This window comes from Erinaceus europaeus, chromosome 15, assembly GCF_950295315.1.
Source record: "Erinaceus europaeus chromosome 15, mEriEur2.1, whole genome shotgun sequence".
Classification (NCBI taxonomy): Eukaryota; Metazoa; Chordata; class Mammalia; order Eulipotyphla; family Erinaceidae; genus Erinaceus; species Erinaceus europaeus.
In genome coordinates, this window is record NC_080176.1 from 7,375,042 (window position 1) to 7,394,213 (window position 19,172).

Genomic DNA, 19,172 nt, shown 5'->3' on the forward strand with positions numbered 1-19,172 from the left:
CCCAGCCCAGTGGCCCCCCGTCTGGGTTCCGCCTCCATCCCCATCACTGTTCACTCCTCCCAGACTGGGAGCCTGGGCCTGATCCCCAGCTTCCCACGGGCTGGACTCCCCAGTCAGATGGCAGCGGTGGGTGTGGTGGGGGAGGGTGAGCGCAGCTCCTTGATGTCCCCACCCCAGCTCCAGGGCACAGCAGTCTCAGCCTTGTCCTGTCCACTCCGCCTGACAGCTGTTCTGAGGCCACTGTCCCTCAGTGGAGTGGATTCCTGGCCTCCCTGCAGCTCTCCTCACACATCCCGACAAAGGGTCTTGGTCCCCGACAGCCAACCAGGACCCCTGGAAGACGTCCACATTCCCTGCCTGGGGACAGGACAGGAGCAGCCGGAGCGTCACCTCCCTTCAGGCTGAACCCTGAGCCAGACCTGCTGCCCTGAGCACCCACCTGCCCCATCACCCCTTGCTGGGCAGAGCCCCCAGACATCCACCACACCCCTCCCACCTTCTGGTCCTGCTGGAGGCTATGGGGGGCCGTCTTCTGTGGCCATCACCTCCCTCAGCAGGAGAACCATGTACAGAGGGGACCCTGGGACCTGGGTGTCCCCACAGCCCCCACAGTTGGTCCAGGGATCAAACCCAGAGCCCTGTGGCCCAGATGACCTTCATGCTGCCACTGAGCTTCCGCTTCTGGCTGCTTGTGGGGGGGGGTGGTGGTGCGGCCAGCAGTGCTGTGAATGCCCCCGGCCGAGCCCCTGTCTCAGTTGGGGCCACAGAAGCTTCGTGGCTGAAACAAAGAGCCTCAGTTTGTACAAACCACTGATTTATGTGGCTCACTCACTGATGGGGGTCTGGAGCCTGGGCTACGGGGGAGCCGTGACCCTGGGCCCAGGGCCACCAGGGGTGGGGAGTCGGGGGGCTTTTGTCTTGAGAGACCACTGAGGTCAGATGATGAGAGGCCAAGCTGTGAGGCCATGTGCTTCCCTGAGGGAGGTTTCTGTCTGGTGCCTGTGGGAACCTGCCCAGCAGAGCTCTGCCTCCCCCAGGAGGGGCCCACCTCTCCAGAGTGGGGGGGTGGGCTATCCTGACAGGGCCACCTAAGCCCAACAAGCATGCACTGGTCATAGCTGAGGTGACTGGCGTGGGGTGCTGGGACTCTGCCGTGCACCCCATGTGCGACAGGATGAGTCAGCTGCTGCCACTCGGGCTAAGTCAGGACCCAGGCAGCCAACCCAGGGCCCGGACATCTGTGCCGCCACCCAGCCTGGTGCCTGCCTCCGTGCCCACTGGAACTGGAGAGCTGCCTGCTCGGCCCTGCCTCTCCCAAGTTGCGACTACGACCACCAGAAGCTGACAGAGAAGCTCAGGTCCAGAGCCCGCACGTAATGCCAGTGCTTGACCGGGATGAACAGCATCTCACCGGGAGACAGGACGCACGACTGGAACGGGGCTGCGGCGAACCTGGGGAACTTCTCCAAGTCGGGCTTCTCCACATCCACCTGAGGGGAGGCAGAAAGCATCACCGGCCTGCTCCTCCCCAGGGGGGCGGATGGGGTGGGGAGTCTGCCTGGCCGGGGCCCACCTGGCTGGTGTTGTGGAGAAGGTGCGTCTCGTGGGGATACAGCGCGTCTGACTCCTGCGGGGAATACAGCCGGATGTACTTCCTCCCGATCACCTGGGAAGAGGAAACCCTGTCAGCTGGGGCCTCGGCCTCCCTGCGCCAGGTCTGTGCCCCTGCCCAGGACCGGGAGTCCAGAACTCCTTTGTGTAGCTGATGGTCACCCAGCCGCCTTCAAGTGCTTTCCATCTGCTCGCTCGTTCAATCCTCTGAGGTGTTTATTCATCACCCCACCTCCCAGAGGAGGGACTTGGGGAAGGGGGGTGCTGGGGAAGTTGCTGTTGTCCACACCAGGCTCTCTGGCCTCCGAGCCTGACTGTAGCTGCTGTCAGACCTTAACACCAGCTGTCCTCCCTTCACAGCAGCCAACAACTCTGAGGCCCCTCTGGGCCTCAGGCAACCCATCCAGGCTGAGCCGCTATTTCTGGGGCTGGGGGGGGGGGGTTTGGCTGTGTGAGCCCCGTACCCCCAGGCTTCACTGCAGAGGGCCCCACTCCTCCAGCAGACAAGCCCCGGAAGCCTAACCTGGACCAGGAAGTTGTGCTGGGGGTCCTGGTGAAGGGGAGACACGGTCCCCTGGGGCCCAAACCAGGCATTGATGGTGATCTCGTCCTCATCACCGCTGCCCAGGCAGCAGTAGTCAGGGAGGCTGATGTCCTGCTTTAGCTCCGGGATCTGCGGACAGAGCAGGAGGGCACTAGGCCACCGGGTGGAGGCCACAGACACAGAGACAGAGATACACAGACACGCACCCTGTCGCCAGCTGCTGAGGAGCCGGGGCTGCACCTGCATCTCTACTCTGGGAGCTTAAAGGCCTGAATTCTTAAGGGAGAGTGAAATTTGACTTTTTTTTAAAGAACAAATATAGGAGAGGAGGAGAGAAAGAACCAGACATCACTCTGGTACATGTGCTGCCAGAGACCGAATGAACTTGGAGCCTCATGGTTAAGAATCCAGTGTCTTACCCACTGTGCCACCTCTCGGACCACAAACTTGACTTTTTCATGTTTGCTTTCATGTCACAAATATTTTATATTTACTTCCTCTAAAAAAACAAAAACAAACAAACAAACGCTGATACTACCACTCTGTACTATAAAGTGAAGTTTATGAAAACGGGACTGGGAGATTTCCCAAAACTTACAAATGCTAAAGAGCTCACCACTGGTTCCTTTAAATTAATTAATATAAAGACCAGTAAAGGAGGAAACTTGCGCAAAGTGGGGTCAGTGTGAGCGCATAGGGTTCACGCAGGGTGATGGAGACATCAGGCCCCCAGCTCACGCACAGCACAAGCAGTAAACAGGCAAAAGTCAGGTGACGGGAGGCGGGGCTACGGAGCAGCAGCAGCTGTTTCTTCTCCCCGGTCAACTAGGAACACCAAAGGAGACCACCTGGGACCGCCACACGAGGCAGGACTAGAATGACTCTGGGAACCCACCAAACCACTAGTGAGTGCAAACACACATGGCTTGTGGACAGGGAGGAGCCTAGGGAGAGACTGAGCAGCTGGTAACAAACAGTCCAGCAGTTCACCAGCTGAGGCACCACCTCCAGTCTGTTTTACCAACAAAAAGACGGCTGAAGGGAGGAGAGGACTCCCCTAAGACTCACCAAATGCAACTGTGAGTCTCTATTGTTACTGTCTTCAGAAGCTGGAGCAGCAGGGGGGAGGCCCCGTGCTGACATCTGGGAACAGAACTGACCAGGAAACTCAGAAGAGCTACACTTTGGTGGCCTAGCAGTGGGGCTGTGTAGTGGGAGCCTTTCCACACTGTTCTCCTGATGAGAACATGGTGAATAACTGCCTGAGAAACTATCAACTATAAACGGGACTTGTTTAGAAACTCACAGGGCCCAGCAGTGCTGCCCAGCTTGGCAGAAGAAGCTGAATTGAACCCAGAGCTTTGGATCCTTGGAGTGTGAGTCTCTTTGCATAACCACTGTGCTATCCTCCCCCACCCTGCTTCATCTCTTGGTCAGGAGTCAGTGATTAAGCTAAGAAACCTACTTAAGGGAGTCTGGCGGTAGTGCAGCGGGTTAAGCGCAGGTGGTGCAAAGCACAAGGACCAGAGTAAGGATCCCGGTTCAAGCCCTCGGCTCCCCACCTGCAGGGGAGTCGCTTCACAGGTGGTGAAGCAGGTCTGCAGGTGTCTGTCTTTCTCTCCCCGTCTCTGTCTTCCCCTCCTCTCTCCATTTCTCTATCCAACAACGACAACATCAACAACAACAATAATAACCACAACAATAAAACAACAAGGGCAACAAAAGGAAATAAATAAATATTAAAAGAAATAATAAAAAAAAAGAACCCTACTTAAAAGTTTAAAAGCCCTCAGGCTCCCATAGCCTACAGGGAAGGAAAAGAATGAGAGGCTTTAACAGTCACTGAGCTCCAACTCAGGAATTGAAATACTATTGAAACAATTGTCAGTTTCCACAACTGTGAACCCTTTAATTACCTTACTGAGACACAAGTCAATCCAGGCAAGAGTGATCAGTAATTTGAAAAGTACTGAGAGAGGGACCTCATAACATACTATATAGATGGTTAAACCAACAAGAAAAAATATTGGAGAAATAAACTAGGACGAGAGTCCAGCTAAAAGCGCCCCAAAGGTTGAAGCACAAAATAATGAGATCAACATCCAAACACTAGTTAAGGAAATAGTCACAGGAGTAAGTAAAGAGTTTGAAAGAACTGTCATCAGAAATGCAGCAACAGGGGCGGAGGGTAGATAACATAATGGTTATGCAAACAGATTCTCATGCCTGAGGCTCCAAAGTCCCAGGTTCAATCCCCCACACCACCATAAGCCAGAGCTGAACAGTGCTCTGGTTAAAAAATATACATATATATATGCAGAAACAACAAATGAGACTCTGGAAGAAAACACTAATTATCTCAAGGTTATTAGCTGAAAGCTGAAATAGCTGAGCTAAACACAGCTCGCTTAACAAGCTAAAACAGTATCAGAACGGCAACAAAATAGATGAACTCCAGAAAACAGCAGAGGGGTGAGAGAATAGAATAGATGAGGCTGAAACAGAATTAGCAAGATCGAGGATGAATTAGAGACAACTAAAAAAGTAAGAGGGGAGTTGGGCGGTAGCACAGCAGGTTAAGCGCATGTGGTATGAAGTGCAAGGACTGGTGTAAGGATCCCAGTTCGGGCCCCCCACCTGCAAATGAGTCGCTTCACAAGCGGTGAAGCAGATCTGCAGGTGTCTATCTTTCTCTCCCCTACCTCCTGGCTGTGGCCCTGGCCCTGCACAGGGGCCCTGGGCCTCCTGGCCCCACCAAGGACAGCGGGAAGACATGGGGAGGGGCCAGGGGCTAACGGCTCCGTTACAGCCTGGGATGAGCCCCTGCTGCTGCCTCAGCATCCAGCCTGGACGCCCCGAGCACGCAGGGCACAGTCTCACCCGGCAGGCTCACTCTGCTCTGTTCTGCTTGTGTTGAAAAATAAAGGCTGTACCGCCGTCCCCATCATTACTGTGATCACATGTACTCAGTATAGATGATTTAGAAACTACAGAAAAGAGGAGGAAAAAGCCCACTCTCCTCCCCACTACCCACAGACATCAAGTCAGTTTCCCTGGGAGTTCTTCCTGTTCTCTCCCGCCCAGCTGAGAGCCTGCCCTGCAGCAGGGCACATCCTGATTTTCTCCCTCCACACATACAGCCTGACGCGAGTGGTGACTGTGAAGATACCCGCCCTGACACACACATGCTCTCTCTCTCTCTCGCGCACACACACACACACACACACACACACACACACACGCTCACACTCTGCACCTGGTCACTCAGGCCCCAGGTGTGGCGACTAACACTGTGGCTGTTGCTCCCACAGTCCTTGGGGTGAGAGCGAGCGAAGGAGCTGAGGAGGAGATGGAATGGGGCCTCAGACTCACCTGTTCAAAGAGCTGGTGCTGAGCCAGGTACCCCACGTCCTCCGGCTGGGCCCCAGAAGAGCCGCAGAGCAAGGAACACAGGGAGCCAGTTAGTCACACCTCAGAGGCCCCCAGGTGCTGCTGTTTCCCTGGCTCTTGGCTCCCCAGCCCGACACTCATGGACACCCACTGCTCCATCCTGCTGGGTCCCCCACGTCCCAACCAGCTTCCTAAGGAGGCAGAAGGGGGCATGGGGCACACAGGGCCTGGTGCTGCCTCTGCCCTGAGGGGTCACCACTGCCCGGAGCTCAGGTTCCTGGTGAGAAAGGGAGGGTTGGACACCCAGGAGGGATTTCAAAGTTGCAAATGGATACCCCAGGTATCACGTTGGCAGTTACTCTTCCCATTTAAGGATTCATCTGGGGTGCACTCAGACCAGCACACGCCCACCGTGCCCGCCCTTTCCACGGTCACGTGATTTACACTTAGGACACACCGTGAGCTAGGCATTCACCTTCGGCCGGGCAAGGCGGCTGTTCTGCCGGGATTATCACTTTAGGAGAACTTTTGCTGACCAGATGAGTGAACAGGCCACACTCCCTCCCTGCCTGCCCGGCCACCTGGTCTGGGGGCCGCAGACTGGCTTCACCCCTGCCTGCTTGCACCCCCTCCACGCTCTCCCTGTCGGCGCGGGGCCTCCTACCTCACCCGTGATGTACTTGCTGATGAACTCGCTGACTGTCATGAGGGTCTGGGACCACTCCTCATCCGTGTACCTGGAGCCCACCTCCACGGGCACAGTCCGGCAGCCGGCCACGTCCTGGATGTAGTCCAAGCTGCGGGAGAGACGGGCACTGCCGTCACGCTCCACGCTGTGAACGCGGGCTGGGTGGGTGCTGCTGAAAGCACTTGGCCTCCCCGAGACCTCTTGAGGGAGAGACCGCTGTCACCCGACTGAGCTGCTGGGAAACGCAGACACGGGAGGGGATGGAGGTGCGGTCACTTGCCCTGGGGAGCCAGTGGGGCTGGTTTGCTGAAGGTTGTGCAGGGGCCCTGTCTCTCCCTCTGCGATGGTGTCCCACTTCCCTCAGGCCCCGTCGTTGGCCGGGAGAACTTTGTGCCAGAGGCTGACAGTACAGGGCGGATGGAGGGCTAAGCGCTGCACTGGGGGTGGGGTGGCACCCACTTCAGGCCCGACGGTTACATTCCAGGGGACCCTGGGCATGTCACATCACCTCTCTGGGCCCTTGTTCCCATTCTCATCTTTGTAAAAGGAGGGGAAGGTGACAGCACCTGCGCCCTGGGGAGATCAGGGAGGAGAGTGAGGTAAGACATGCCAAACATCCGTCTTGGCACCTGGTAGGCGGCTAAACACATGACATCCCCGACACCGAGCAAAATGCCTGGTGATGGTCTGCTGGGCTGATGACAGGGAATCCTCCTCACAGGAGCCTCGGTGGGGCCGGGACTGGAGCCGGGCTGTCACCAGCAACCTCCTCGCTCTGAGATCACACGCTGGTGTGGTGCCCAATCTGCTCTCCCTATGGAGACTCTGAGGGGCTGATGCAGATGTGAGGAGAAACAATGGAGTCTCAGGGCTGTGTGGTGTGTGTGTGTGTGTGTGTGTGTGTGTGTGTGTGTGTGTGTGTGTGTGTATGTGTATGGTGTGTGCTGTGTGTGTAGTGCATGGCGTGTGTATGTGTGTGTGTGTGCTGCATGGTCTGTGTGTGTGGGGTGTGTGTGGTGTGTGTGGTATATGATGTGTGTGTGTGGGGTGTGTGTGTGTGTGTGTGTGTGTAGTGCATAGTGTGTGTAGTATGTGTGGTGTGTGTGTGGTGTGTGTGTGTGCGTGCATGTACACATACAGAGGGAAAGAAGCCACAGCACCCAGGCTTCCTCTGACGCGGTGGGTTGTCTGCAAGGCAGGGCTGCCTGCTAGGTTGTGGGCGGTTTTGCCAGCGCCTTCTTTCCATCTTAGGTCTCAGGATTCCCCACTAGGTCCACAGAGTCCCCGAGCCCCACACAACTGTGAGACGTCACACCAGAGCGCACGGGAGCCTCCATTACACACAGCTCAGGGCTGGGGAGGCAGGACCGTCTGGCAGAAATTCAGAGCCTGTGCCTGGGGTCCTTCACGCCAGCGGGTGGCTGGGAAGTGTCTCATGAGCCTGACTCGCTGAGGGACACAGGGCTCAGGGAGGGGAAGACGGGAAGAGAAGCCGGAGGGGGGCCCCTCTGCACCACCCACCTCCACTTCTTCATGCAGGGCCAGTGGTCGGCGACGCCTTGCAAGATGACGGGCCGCTGAGGCAGCAGGAAATGCTCCCTGAAGTGCTGGAGGGACGGGCAGCGGATCCGGGGCACTGTGCTCTCTGGCTCCATGTCTGGGGTCGAAAGAGGACCGTTCCTTGCTTTCTGTGTAAAAATCACAACAAAACACAGGAGGTCGAACCTGGAGGCATCCACTCAGACAATTGATTCCCTTAGTATCAGTTAACAATAGCTGCCACTTTTGTGTGTTTTAACCAGACACCACTTAACTCTGGCTGTTGTTGGTGATGGGATTAAACCTGGGCCCTCTTGCAAGCGAATCCTGTATGCTTCCCCCAAATATCTCCCTGGCCCTTACCGTATTATCATCATCACTGCTGTTCCCACATAACTACTCTTCCTGAGACACCCCCCCCCCCAGTTCACTGGACACGTCCCCTCGATTATAAAAGTAATATATTACTCTTAGGAAAATTCCATGAGAAAAACTATCCTAAACTATCATCTAATATTAGAGTCCTCTTTCTCACTACTGCTGATCCCTTTACCATCTTTTCACATACTTCTTTTTAAATTTATTTTAATTTTATTTATTTATTGGATAGAGACAGAGAGAAATTGAGAGGGGCGGGGGAGATAGAGAGGAAGAGAGACAGAGAGACACCTGCAGTCCTGCTTCACCACTTGCAAAGCTTTCCCCCTGCAGGTGGTTGCTGGGGGCTCGAACCTGAGTCCTGGTGCACTGTAATGTGTGTGCTCAACCAGGTGCGCCACCGCCCGGCCCCCAGGAAAAGCACATTCACAGAGGAAATAGAGAAACCACCAGGAAGGGTGGAGGAATACGACAGAGAGACCCTGGAGCCCCACTGCCCTGAGTCAATAGTTCTGCCTGCGTCTCCTGTCTGGGGCCAGCCCTCTGCCACTGTACAGACAGGGAGACTGAGGCTCAGAGGAGGAGGTCAGTGCCCGGCGTCTAGGTGAGAGGTGTGTGTGTTTGTGCGGGCAGCCTGAGCAAACCACGCCGGTGTCCGTGGGGTGTTCCGAGGCACCGACACAGTAGTGAGGACCCATGCGAGGCCGAATGCTGCTCCTGCCCTTGTAGTCCCTCTCTGGAACTGTCAGGCTGCCACCCCGCCTTCTCTGAAAAGGGAGTCTCTGCTTTTGCTTTTGCAGAGACTGGAGAGAAAGGCTTCGAGAGGCTTCGTTTCCTGATCAGCGGGAATGCTCTTTTCAGCCAGAGGAACTGTGCGCGGCTATGGCCACAGCCTGGGGGAGAGGTGGTGCTACTTCCAGAAAAAAACACGGCTGCTGTGGTGGGGAGGGCGGTTCAGCGAGAGGGCTGAGAGCAGGACTCGCGTGCAGCTGCTCCCAGGGTGCTCTCGTCACTCATTCGCTTATGAAAGTAGAAAATAGGGAGCCCAGTGGTGGCGGACCCGGTTAAGCACACAGAGTACTAAAATGCAAGGGTCAGGGCTCGAGCCCCTGGCTCCCCACTTGCAGCAAGGATGCTTTACAAGCGGCAAAGCAGGTCTTCAGGTATCTATCTTTCTATCTCCCCCATCTCTCTCAATTTTTCTCTGTCCTAGCCAATAAAATGAAAAAAAAAAAAAAAAAAAGCCTCCAGGAGCAGTGGGTTTCTAGTGCTGACATCGAGCCCCAGCGATCCCCCTGGAGGCAATTAAATTGATTAAATTAGAAAATAAATAAATAGGGGTCAGGTGGTGGCGCACTTGGTTAAGTGCATGTATTACCATCCACAAGGATCCGGGTTCAAGCCCCTGGTCCCCACCTGCAGGAGGAAAGATTCACGAGCGGTAAAGCAGGGCTGCAGATGTCTGTCTCTTTCCCTCTCTATCTCCCCCTCATCTCAATTTCTCTCTGTTCTATCAAAATAAAGTAAATTTAAAAAAATAATAATTAAATATATATATATATTTGGTTGTCACTAGGCTCCCCCACTCTTCCATATATATCTTTCCCAGATATCTATGGAGAGAGAAAGAAACAGAGAGACACACACAGAGGGGAGAAAGGGAAAGGCTCAGCTAAGCTTCTTCCAGTGCTGGGTGGTGGTGGTGGTGGGGTATGTCAGGCTCAAACCCGGGTCACACAGGTGACAAAACAGGTGTGTTCCTTCTCAGTGGGCTATCTTGCTGGCCCCACATACATCTTTGCAAAGCAGCACAGAACGGAAAAATCAGAGCTGCAGGTGCAGTGAGGTGCAATCAAAGACCGTGCCCCCCACCCTGTCCAGGTACCTTCACGAGGGGCTGCTCCAGGCTGGGGTCTCGGTCAGGCCGCTTCCTGGGGGGCAGGTGCGCCTGGAGGACGGCAGCGACCTTGATGAGGATGTCCCCCAGGATGGCCGCCCCCATCAGCAGGCCCATGTCACAGACCTTGAGGGCCTCGGCCACGGTGGTGGCATCTGCGGGCTCGTGACACAGGCACACGGCCTTGAGGAGGCAGGCGAGGGCGTAGGCGCGACGCCAGCCCTTGTCCACGTCCTGCCAGGGCCCTGTGTTGAGCTGCTCCCAGGCGAAGTCCAGGGCAGCCTCGCTGGCCTGTAGGCTCTCTCGGGCCCGGCCGGCATACAGGAGCGCGATGGCTTCTCGGAGCAACAGTACCTCGCTGCTGGTCACCGCTGCACCCAGGTCCAGTTTCAGCTCTTCCTCTGTGGGGGGCAGGAGAGCCCTGAGGTCCCCCCAGAGTGGGCTGGGTCTTGGTGGGGCCTCCTGCGATGGGTGCTCTGCCATCAGGATGTATTCCTGGTGTGGGGAGAAAGAGATATCATAGCAAAGGACCACATGGTAAATTTATTCATTTACTTTTTAAAGGGTTTATTTATTTACTTAGTTTTACTTATATTTATTATTGGATAGAGACAGAGAGGGAGAGACAGAGAGGGAGAGAGAGAGAGACAGAGGGATGCCTGCAGCCCTGCTTTATCACTCGTGAAGCTTTCCTCCTGCAGGTGGGGGCCAGGGGCTTGAATCTAGGACCTTGCACATGGTACTGTATGTGCTCAACCAGGTACACCACCACCTGGCCCTTATTTATCTATTTATTTATTTATTTTGCCTCCATGGTTATTGCTGGGGCTTGAATCCACTGCTCCTGGAGGCCTTCCCCCCCACCCCCATTTTATTGGATGGGACAGAGAGAAACTGAGAGGGGAGGGGGAGATACAGAGGGAGACAGAGGGATACCTGTGGACCTGCATCACCACTCAGGAATCATTCCCCTTGCAAAAGGGGAGCAGGGGCTCGAACCCTAGGTCCTTGTGTGGTGTCCTTGCACTTAGTACTATGTGTGTTTAACCAGGTGGCTCCACAGCCCAGGCCCCACACATTACATTTAAATACAGACAACTGTATACTTTTTTTTTTTTTAATTTGGTTCTTGGAAATGAACCCAGGGCTTCAGGCAACCTTCAAGGCCCACCTTAAATGACCCCCTAGAAAAAGCCAGCCAAGACTCAGACAGCCTTTTGTGTTGGAACAGCCTTGGACTTCTTTTTCTTTTTTTTCCCGTTAGGATTCCCTTCTTTCCTGTTGGGTGCTGAAGACACCACTTATGGTGTGGTGCCAGGGATCACAGCTGGGGTCGTGCACGAGCAAGTCCTGTGTTCCAGTGCTGAGCGGTCTCCCTGGCCTGCCCTGGCTGAGTGCACCTGTCACAATGCACAAAGCACAGAGCCGCTTCCCTGCCTGTCTCTGCAGTTCCAGCCTTGAGTCCCTCCAGGGTGAGAATATGTCTCATTTCTTCTTTTCTCTACAGCCTACAAACAGTGTCTGGCTCATAGTAGGTTCTCAGTTAAGAAGGGATGAGTGCTGGACACCTCAGGCGGAAACATGGGAAAACACAGTACCTAGAAAGAAAGGAAAATGTCACACCTAGTGTGTTCTAGGTATGACATTAACAGTTGTTGGAGTCCCTGTCTCATCTGAGGACTAGAGAGAAGGACCTTGAAGCCTGGAAGTCCTTAGTTAGATTTCTGGGACATCATGTGCCAGTGGTGTTGATTCTCACTCTCCCTCTCTCGCCTCCCTCCATCTTGTGTTAATGAATAAAAAATGAAAGTCCTAAAAAACTTGTGATTTTCATGCTTTTTACAGGCAATGTTGTGCTAGGGGCTAAAAACCTTCTGTGAAGGTTCAGATAGGAGAGTTGTGACGTTGCAGGCCCAGGGTCATGGATGCCACACCTCTGCCTACAACAGGGAAGCAGCCTGTGTGCCAACCAGATCTGACTTGTAGAAACGAGTCTTTGACTTAAGCTTCCCCAAACCCTCCCCATCTTCCCCCTATGCCCACAGGGAGACAGCACTTTGCAGGTGCAGTAGCAATGACAGGTGACTCAGTCCCCCCAGTAATGTGAATATGAAGGGTTGTCCCCCACTTCCCAGCCTGGCCCACAAGCATTGCTGCACCAGGCCGGAACACATGTTCCCTATGCTATTGGGGGAAGGAAATCAGTGTTGCACCGGAAATGGGCGTGGCAGCAGGTGTGGGTGTGGCCTAGGAAGGAAGTGAAGATGGGGCCCAGAAGGGTACAAAGACCTGTTATGGATGCAATTGGGCTTTCTTCCTCCCTCCACGTGTAACTCCCAACATGTGGGTGTTCTCAGCTTTCCTAAAGTTTAAAATCCCTCCTTAATTCCTTGTTGGGCTTATGTATAACGAGACTTTAAACGTGGGTAATAATCTCGGCCTTATTCCCCCCCCCCCCCAAATAGACAAGAAACGTCTTGGGGCCTCTCCTGCTTTATGGGGCAAAAATGGCGCTGAAGCCGGTTTCCCCAAAGCTCAGTCGTCCCTATGGCCTCCCCCGCGCATTACGCATGCGCACAAAACCAGAGGGGGGCCGCGCTGTGCATCACGCATGCGTACAACGACCTTGAAGACGCGCCGTACACCACGCACGCGGATAGTGACGCTCTATCCACAGCGCGCATGCACTATACTCCCCCTGCTTCCCGGCTACCCACGGCGCATGCGCATGCCCTTCCATTCGCGCTTCCCGGTTCCGCCGCGCCTGCGCAGTCCATTCCTCCCGCCCGCCCTCTCCGCGCTCCCTGCCACTTGCTCCCAATAACCTGCGCCGGGAGTCCCCTGGGGTTCTTAGACCGACCTCGCTCGCGTTTTCCTTGCCGAGATGCCCGGGGTAGGGGGCCTGGTGACAACCGGTTCCTTTCGGTGGGAAACTCTCCGTCTCTCGCCTTCACGGAGCCGCCATGTCTGCGGGAGGCGTATCGATCGCTCTGAGCTCGGCTAGTCGCGACTGGAAGAGCGACGAGCGGTCGATGCCCCGCCGGCTTTAAAAGGCCGCGCGCAGGGCGGGGGGCGGGGCTGAGCTTCTCTATGCAGATGAGGCTCCTCCCCCCCTCCTCCCGGGGGCCAGGGGCCCAGCCCGGGGCCCAGCCCGGGGCCCAGCCCGGGGCCCAGCCCGGGGCCCAGCCCGCCCTGGGACTTGGGTTTCCAGCTCGTTGCCCTCACTCGTAGGTGTTTGCATCTCTATTTCTGCTTTTCTTTTTTAGAAGCATTTTTTCATTTTTGCTATCTTTACTTATTGGATAGAGACAGCTAGAAATCAAGAGGGAAGAAGAGAGAGAAAGAGAGGGGCCAGGTGGTGGCGCACCTGGTTAAGCGCACACACTGCAGTGCACAAGGACCCATGTTCAAGCCCCTGGTCCCCATCTGCAAGCCCCTGGTCCCTATTTGCAGGGGGAAGCTTCATGAGTGGTGAAGTAGGGCTGCAGATGTCTCTCTGTCTCTCTCCCTCTCTATATCCCCCTCCCCATCTCAATTTCTGTCTGTCTCTATCCAATAATAAGTTAATAAAGAAAAGTATTAAAAATAAATAAAGTTGAAAATATATGTAAAAAATACCTTCAGGACTTAAAAATTACAAAGAGAGAGACACTTGCAGACCTGCTACATCACTTATGAGGCTTCCCTCATGCGAGTGGGGGCCAGGGACTCGAACCCGTGTCCTGTGCACTATAACAGGTGCGCCACCACCCGGCCCTTCTGGTTTTGTTTTCCTCGAGCTCTGCTGTGCTCTGGCTGATGGCCGTGCAGGGAAATGAACCCGGGACCTCAGAGCCTCAAGCCTGGGAGTCTGTTACCACGATGCGGCCGCCCGCCCCACACCCACACTTAAGTTTCGAGTTCTTGTCTTCCGTGAGGGGCTTTATAAAATTGTCATGCTGGCTTTGGAGCCTGAGCGCAACAGGAAAAACATTTTATTTACTGGTGTTAAGGGGAAAAAAATTATTCTTGGGGTGGAGATAGATAGCATAATGGTCATGCAAAGAGACTCTCATCCCTGAGTATCCAAAATCCCAGTTTCAATTCCCCCCACATCAACTTCCGCCAGAGCTGAGCAGGGCTCTGGTTATAAAAAAATAAAAATTCTTGTGGTCTGGGAGGTGGTGTAATGGATAAAGCACTGGATTCTCAAGCATGAGGTCCAGAGTTCAATCCCTGGCAGCACATGTACCAGAGTGATATCTGGTTCTTTCTCTCTCCTCCCATCTTTCTCATAAATAAATAAAATCTTAAAAAAAAATTAAATAAAAATTCTTAACACCCGTTGCCAGAAGGCAGACATTATCTGGGAAACTACTGCCATGGGGGTTTGTGATAAGGAAAAGAAATGGTGCCTCCCTCTGCTTGTAATGGACAAATGGAGACTGATAGCCAAAAAGAAGGATCGAAGTTTTCTTTCTTTTGTTTTTTTTTTTTAAATACATATATTTGTTTTATTGAGAGAGTGATTCAGAGAAAAAGTCAGAAAGACCAGAGTCCTGCTCAGTTCTGGCTGATGGTGGTGCTGGGGATTGAACTAGAGACTTCAGAACCTCAGGCATGAAGGTCTTTTTGCAGAACCATGATGCTGTCTCCCCAGCTCCCAGAGTCAAGGTTTTCAATACTGGATTGAAAAGTTGTAAAAGGTCACATCAAGGCAGAGGAGTTTCTGGTTACACCAACATGTTGGGGCTTTTAGACAGCTATTCCATAGCACAGGTGGTCCTAACACAGGGTGAGGATCGAGAAAAGTGGACCTTTCCCATGTGACTGAGGGCAGAGCTGTGGGTTCCCTGGCTCACCTGTGACAAGGTCAAATGTAGACCTTCAAGTCCAGTCTGTCTCAAAAACAATGGGCTGAGAGGCTTGTCACCACTGGTGAATGGAAGCAAAAGTTTGTGAACCAGATACTAAAATTTCTCCGTCCTGGGCCCAGGTGGTGTCACACCCAGTAGCGTGCACATGTTACAGTGTGCAAGGACCTGGGTTCAAGCCCCTGGTTCCCACCTGCAGGGGGTAGGGGGAAGTTTCATGAGCTGTGAAGCAGGGCTGCAGGTCTCTCTCTCTCTCTTTTATTTCTTTATCGGGGGATTCATGAGCAGTGAAGCAGGGCTGCAGGTCTCTCTCTCTCTCTCTTTTATTTCTTTATCGGGGGATTAATGTTTTGCAGTCAACAGTAAATACAATAGTTTGTACATGCGTGACATTTCCCAATCTTCCACATAACAATACAACCCCCGCTAGGTCCTCTGGCATCCTGTTCCAGGACCTGAACTCTCCCCTCCACCCACCCCAGAGTCTTTTACTTTGGTGCAATTACAGTAGTCTCTCTCTCTCTTTCTCCCTTTTTGTCTCTCCCTTTCCTCTGAATTTCTCTCTGTCTCTACCCAAAATAAATCAATAATTTTAAAGTTGTTGTAAAATAATAATACAGTTTCTCTTTCCTCCAGACCCCGAGCTTTGGCTTATCCTTGACCAAAAACAGCTGGCCCCAGGTCCATCATTCTTGGACTCACTGTCCCTTCAGGTCACCCTGTCATCCATTGCCCAATTCTTTTTTTTTTTTTTTTTTTGATACAACAGAGAGAAATGGAGAGAGGAGGGGAAGACAGAGAGGGGGAGAGAAAGATAGACACCTGCAGACCTGCATCACTGCTTGTGAAGCGACCTGCCTGCAGGTGGGGAGCCAGGGGCTCGAACCAGGATCCTTTCCCCAGTCCTTGCACTTTGTACTATGTATGTTTAACCCGATGTGCTACAGATCGGCTCCCCATTGCCCAGTTCTTTATACTGTTGTGTAATCTTCCTTCTAAAGCTGAAATTCTCTTTTAAGCCTGAAGATATTTGCAGACTTTACAGTCACATTATTCTAGGACTATAATCCTCTCACCTCCTTGCCAGCACTATTCTAAATAAAATCATCTCTTCCAAGTTTGATTTTATTTATTTAATCAATAATAATAACAATTATTGTTTTGCTGTCAGGATTATAGCTGGGGCTTAGTCTCTTCGTGACAACCACACTGCTACAGGTGGCTAAAAGTTTCCTTTTCTTTAAAAATGATCCTTTTTACCCCTGTTCAAGCCCCCAGCTCCCCACCTGCAGTGGGGAGCTGTCTTCCCCTCCTCTATCCATTTCTCTCTGTCCTATCCAACAATGACGACATCAATAACAACAACAATAATAACTACAACAACAATAAAAACAACAAGGGCAACAAAAGGGAAAATAAGTTTTAAAAAAACTTAAAAAATGTTCTTTTTTATTTGATAGGACACAGGTAAAACGAGAAGGGAGGGGAGATAGGGAGAGAGACAGAGAGACACCTGCAGCCCTGCTTCACCACTTGTGAAGCTTCCCACCCCTGTAGCTGGGGACTGGGGGCTGAAACCCTGGTTCTTGTTCATTGTAATGCATGTGGTCAACCAGATATGCTACTGCCCAGCCCCTTAAAAATCTTTTTTAAAAATATATTTAAAAAAAAAGACATTTATTTATTTTTGACAGGACAGAGAAAAATTGAGAAAGGAGAGATAGGAAGAGAGACATCTGGTTGGTGGTGCACCTGGTTGAATGCACATGATACAGTGCACAAGAACCCAGGTTCAAGCCCCAGGTCCCCACCTGCAGGGGGAAAGCTTCATGAATGGTGAAACAGAGCTGCAGGTATCTCTCTCTCCCACTTTTTAAAAATTTATTTTCTCTTTTGTTGCCTTTTTTTAATTGTTGCTGTAGTTATTATTGTTGTTGTTATTGTCGTTGTTGGATAGGACAGAGAGAAATGGAGATAGGAGGGGAAGACAGAGAGGGGGAGAGAAAGACAGACACCTGCAGGCCTTCTTCACCGCCTGTGAACCGACTCCCCAGCAGGTGGGGAGCTGGGGGCTCCAACCAGGATCCTGATGCCGGTCCTTGCGCTTTGCGACACCTGCGCTTAACCCGCTGCGCTACTGCCCGACTCCTCCAGGTTTTATTATTTTTTTGATGGTGGAGGAGCAGAGACTACAGAACAGTGGTGGAGGCAGGGCCCCTCTGGCTTCTCACTCTGGTGGTCAGGAATGGGTGTCTGGCGCTCAGCAGTGAAGCAGGTGGGCTGCCAGTCAGCAAAGACAAACAGGACTTCTGCCAGCTGACGTGTGTTTTCGAAACTGACATGTTGAGATGAATTCCAGGCGTAGATGAAATGTTTTCATCAAAGAAAAGAAGCACAGTCTCTCGCCGGGGGGAGTGGGGGGTGGGGAGGTTCACTTCCTGTAATCTTATTGCCTGGACCTTGCCCCCAATACACACACACATACACACACGCACACACACGCGCACACATGTGCACACATGCACACACGCGCACACATGCACACACAGAGACATGCACACACATGCACACACAGACACACACGCACACACAGCATGCACGCACACACACATACACGCACACACACGCGCACACACACATATACACACACATACACACGCACACACACACATATACACACACACGCACACACACACACACACAAGCACGCACACAAGCACGCACACGCCTCCCCTTTCTTTCCAGGCAGCCTTGGAATCGGCTCTGAAGCTGACAGATGTATTTGAAGGCACCGAGCAAAACAAAAGGCATCCTTTGTGTGGGCTTGTGCTTTGACTCCATTGGATCAGCAGCCTGTAATTTAAATACAGCCAAGTGTCCGTGGCTTAATTATCAAGTTTATTTCAATCGGGCACATACAAACAGAACGCCAGGCTGGGGAACAACACTGATCGTAGCTGTTACAGAAGAGCCCTATTAATTCACGCCACTCAAGGTGTGGGTAAGCCCCTCCCCACCCTCCCCGTACCCCCCTCCCCGTCACTGGCTGACCCAGAAATGCTCAGTCACACACCTTCAGACCCCGGCCACACATGGCCACCAACTCGACTATTAAAGACCTGAAGATAAAAGCAGATGAGGTGTTTCATTGGGTGGATTCCACAGGGTTGGAAGCTTGATGCAAAACCAGACGGGCCTATATGCCTGCTGCCTCTCTGTGAAGTTCGGTGTTGGCTGTAAAATGGGTGAAAACTGGGGGCTATGGATGGTGGTTGTGGAAACAGCTACACCCATCTCATTCCCCCCCACCGAAGAAACCCGTATGTTCCAGCCTCCCATTAGTCTTCTGCCCCTGCTGTCATTCTGTTCTGTATCTGAGGGTCCCCTGGGGTGGTGTGGGGCCTGAAAGTACAGGTCCCCGGCCTGGAAGGTGACTCACTGGGTGGCACACTCAAATTATAAGCATGAGGTCTTGAGTTTGATTGCTGGCATTGTATATGCCAGGGTAATGCTTTAGTTGTTTGGTTTTTTTTCTTTCTCTTTCATTGGTAAATGAATAAATAAATCTAAAAGAAGTAAAGGGGGGGGGAAAGAAAGTTGGAGAGGCACAGGTGGGAGTGCACTTGGTTAAGCACACACATTAAGTGTGCAAGGACCCAAGGTCAAGCCCTTGTCCCCACCTGCAGGGGGAAACCTTCACGAGCGGTGAAGCAAGGTTGCAGGTGTCTCTCTGTCTCCCTCTCTACCTCCCCCTCCCCTCTCAATTTCTCTCTGTCTCTATCAAATAAAATTAAGTTAAAAAAATAAGTTGGAAGTAAGGAAGGAAAGGAGGGAGGGAGGGAAAGTTCTGGGGACACTGTCTTTGGAGATTACCATCAGCAGTGGAATGGCCAAGATTCTACATTTTCTAGGAGTCTATGGTGACTGCATTTCTTTTTCTTATGTTTTAAATTTCTTTATTGGGGGATTAATGTTTTACATTTGACAGTAAATACAACAGTTTGTACACGCAGAGCATTTCTCAGTTTTCCACAGAACAATACAACTCCCATTAGATTTCATTTTTTTCTTTCTTCTTTTCTCCTCCTCCTCTTCCTCCTCTTCTTCCTTCTCCTCCTCTTCCTCTTCTTACTCCTCCTCCTCTTAACTACTTCTACTCCTTTTCTTTCTTTTTTTTTTTTAAACTTTTAAAAAAATATTTATTTATTGGATAGGGACAGCCAGAAATTGAGATTGAGAGGAAGGAGGAGACAGGGAGAGAGACAGAGAGAT

At 52.5% G+C, this 19,172-nt stretch overlaps 1 protein-coding gene across 3 annotated transcripts; it reads right to left on the reverse strand.

Moving 5' to 3' along the window:
• Window positions 1–797: 797 nt before the first annotated feature.
• On the reverse strand, window positions 798–13,070 carry KDM8 (lysine demethylase 8). Of its 3 annotated transcripts, none has more exons than XM_060172759.1 (8): window positions 12,908–13,069; window positions 10,036–10,542; window positions 7,755–7,921; window positions 6,294–6,342; window positions 5,528–5,572; window positions 2,135–2,284; window positions 1,574–1,666; window positions 798–1,490 (listed from the first exon to the last, which is right to left on the reverse strand). In XM_060172759.1, the coding sequence occupies exons 2-8, from the start codon at window positions 10,528–10,530 to the stop codon at window positions 1,326–1,328; spliced, it is 1,164 nt and encodes a 387-aa protein (XP_060028742.1). In that variant the 5' UTR covers window positions 10,531–10,542; window positions 12,908–13,069; the 3' UTR covers window positions 798–1,325. The 3 variants fall into 3 exon arrangements, with proteins under 3 accessions (XP_060028742.1, XP_016045853.2, XP_016045854.2); XM_016190367.2 differs by having other exon boundaries at window positions 6,210–6,342; window positions 12,908–13,068; XM_016190368.2 differs by lacking the exon at window positions 5,528–5,572 and having other exon boundaries at window positions 6,210–6,342; window positions 12,908–13,070.
• Window positions 13,071–19,172: the final 6,102 nt, after the last annotated feature.

What these genes read in the sequence shown, in the direction of transcription:
- KDM8 (XM_016190367.2), bottom strand. Translation starts at nt 10,530, where the DNA reads ATGGCAGAGCACCCATCGCAGGAGGCCCCACCAAGACCCAGCCCACTC. An exon ending in GCAAGTACATCACGGGTGAG is followed by an intron (nt 5,573 to 6,209) that starts GTAGGAGGCCCC and finishes TCTGGGGCCCAG; the next exon opens with CCGGAGGACGTGGGGTACCT. An exon ending in AGCACAACTTCCTGGTCCAG is followed by an intron (nt 1,667 to 2,134) that starts GTTAGGCTTCCG and finishes TCCTCTTCCCAG; the next exon opens with GTGATCGGGAGGAAGTACAT.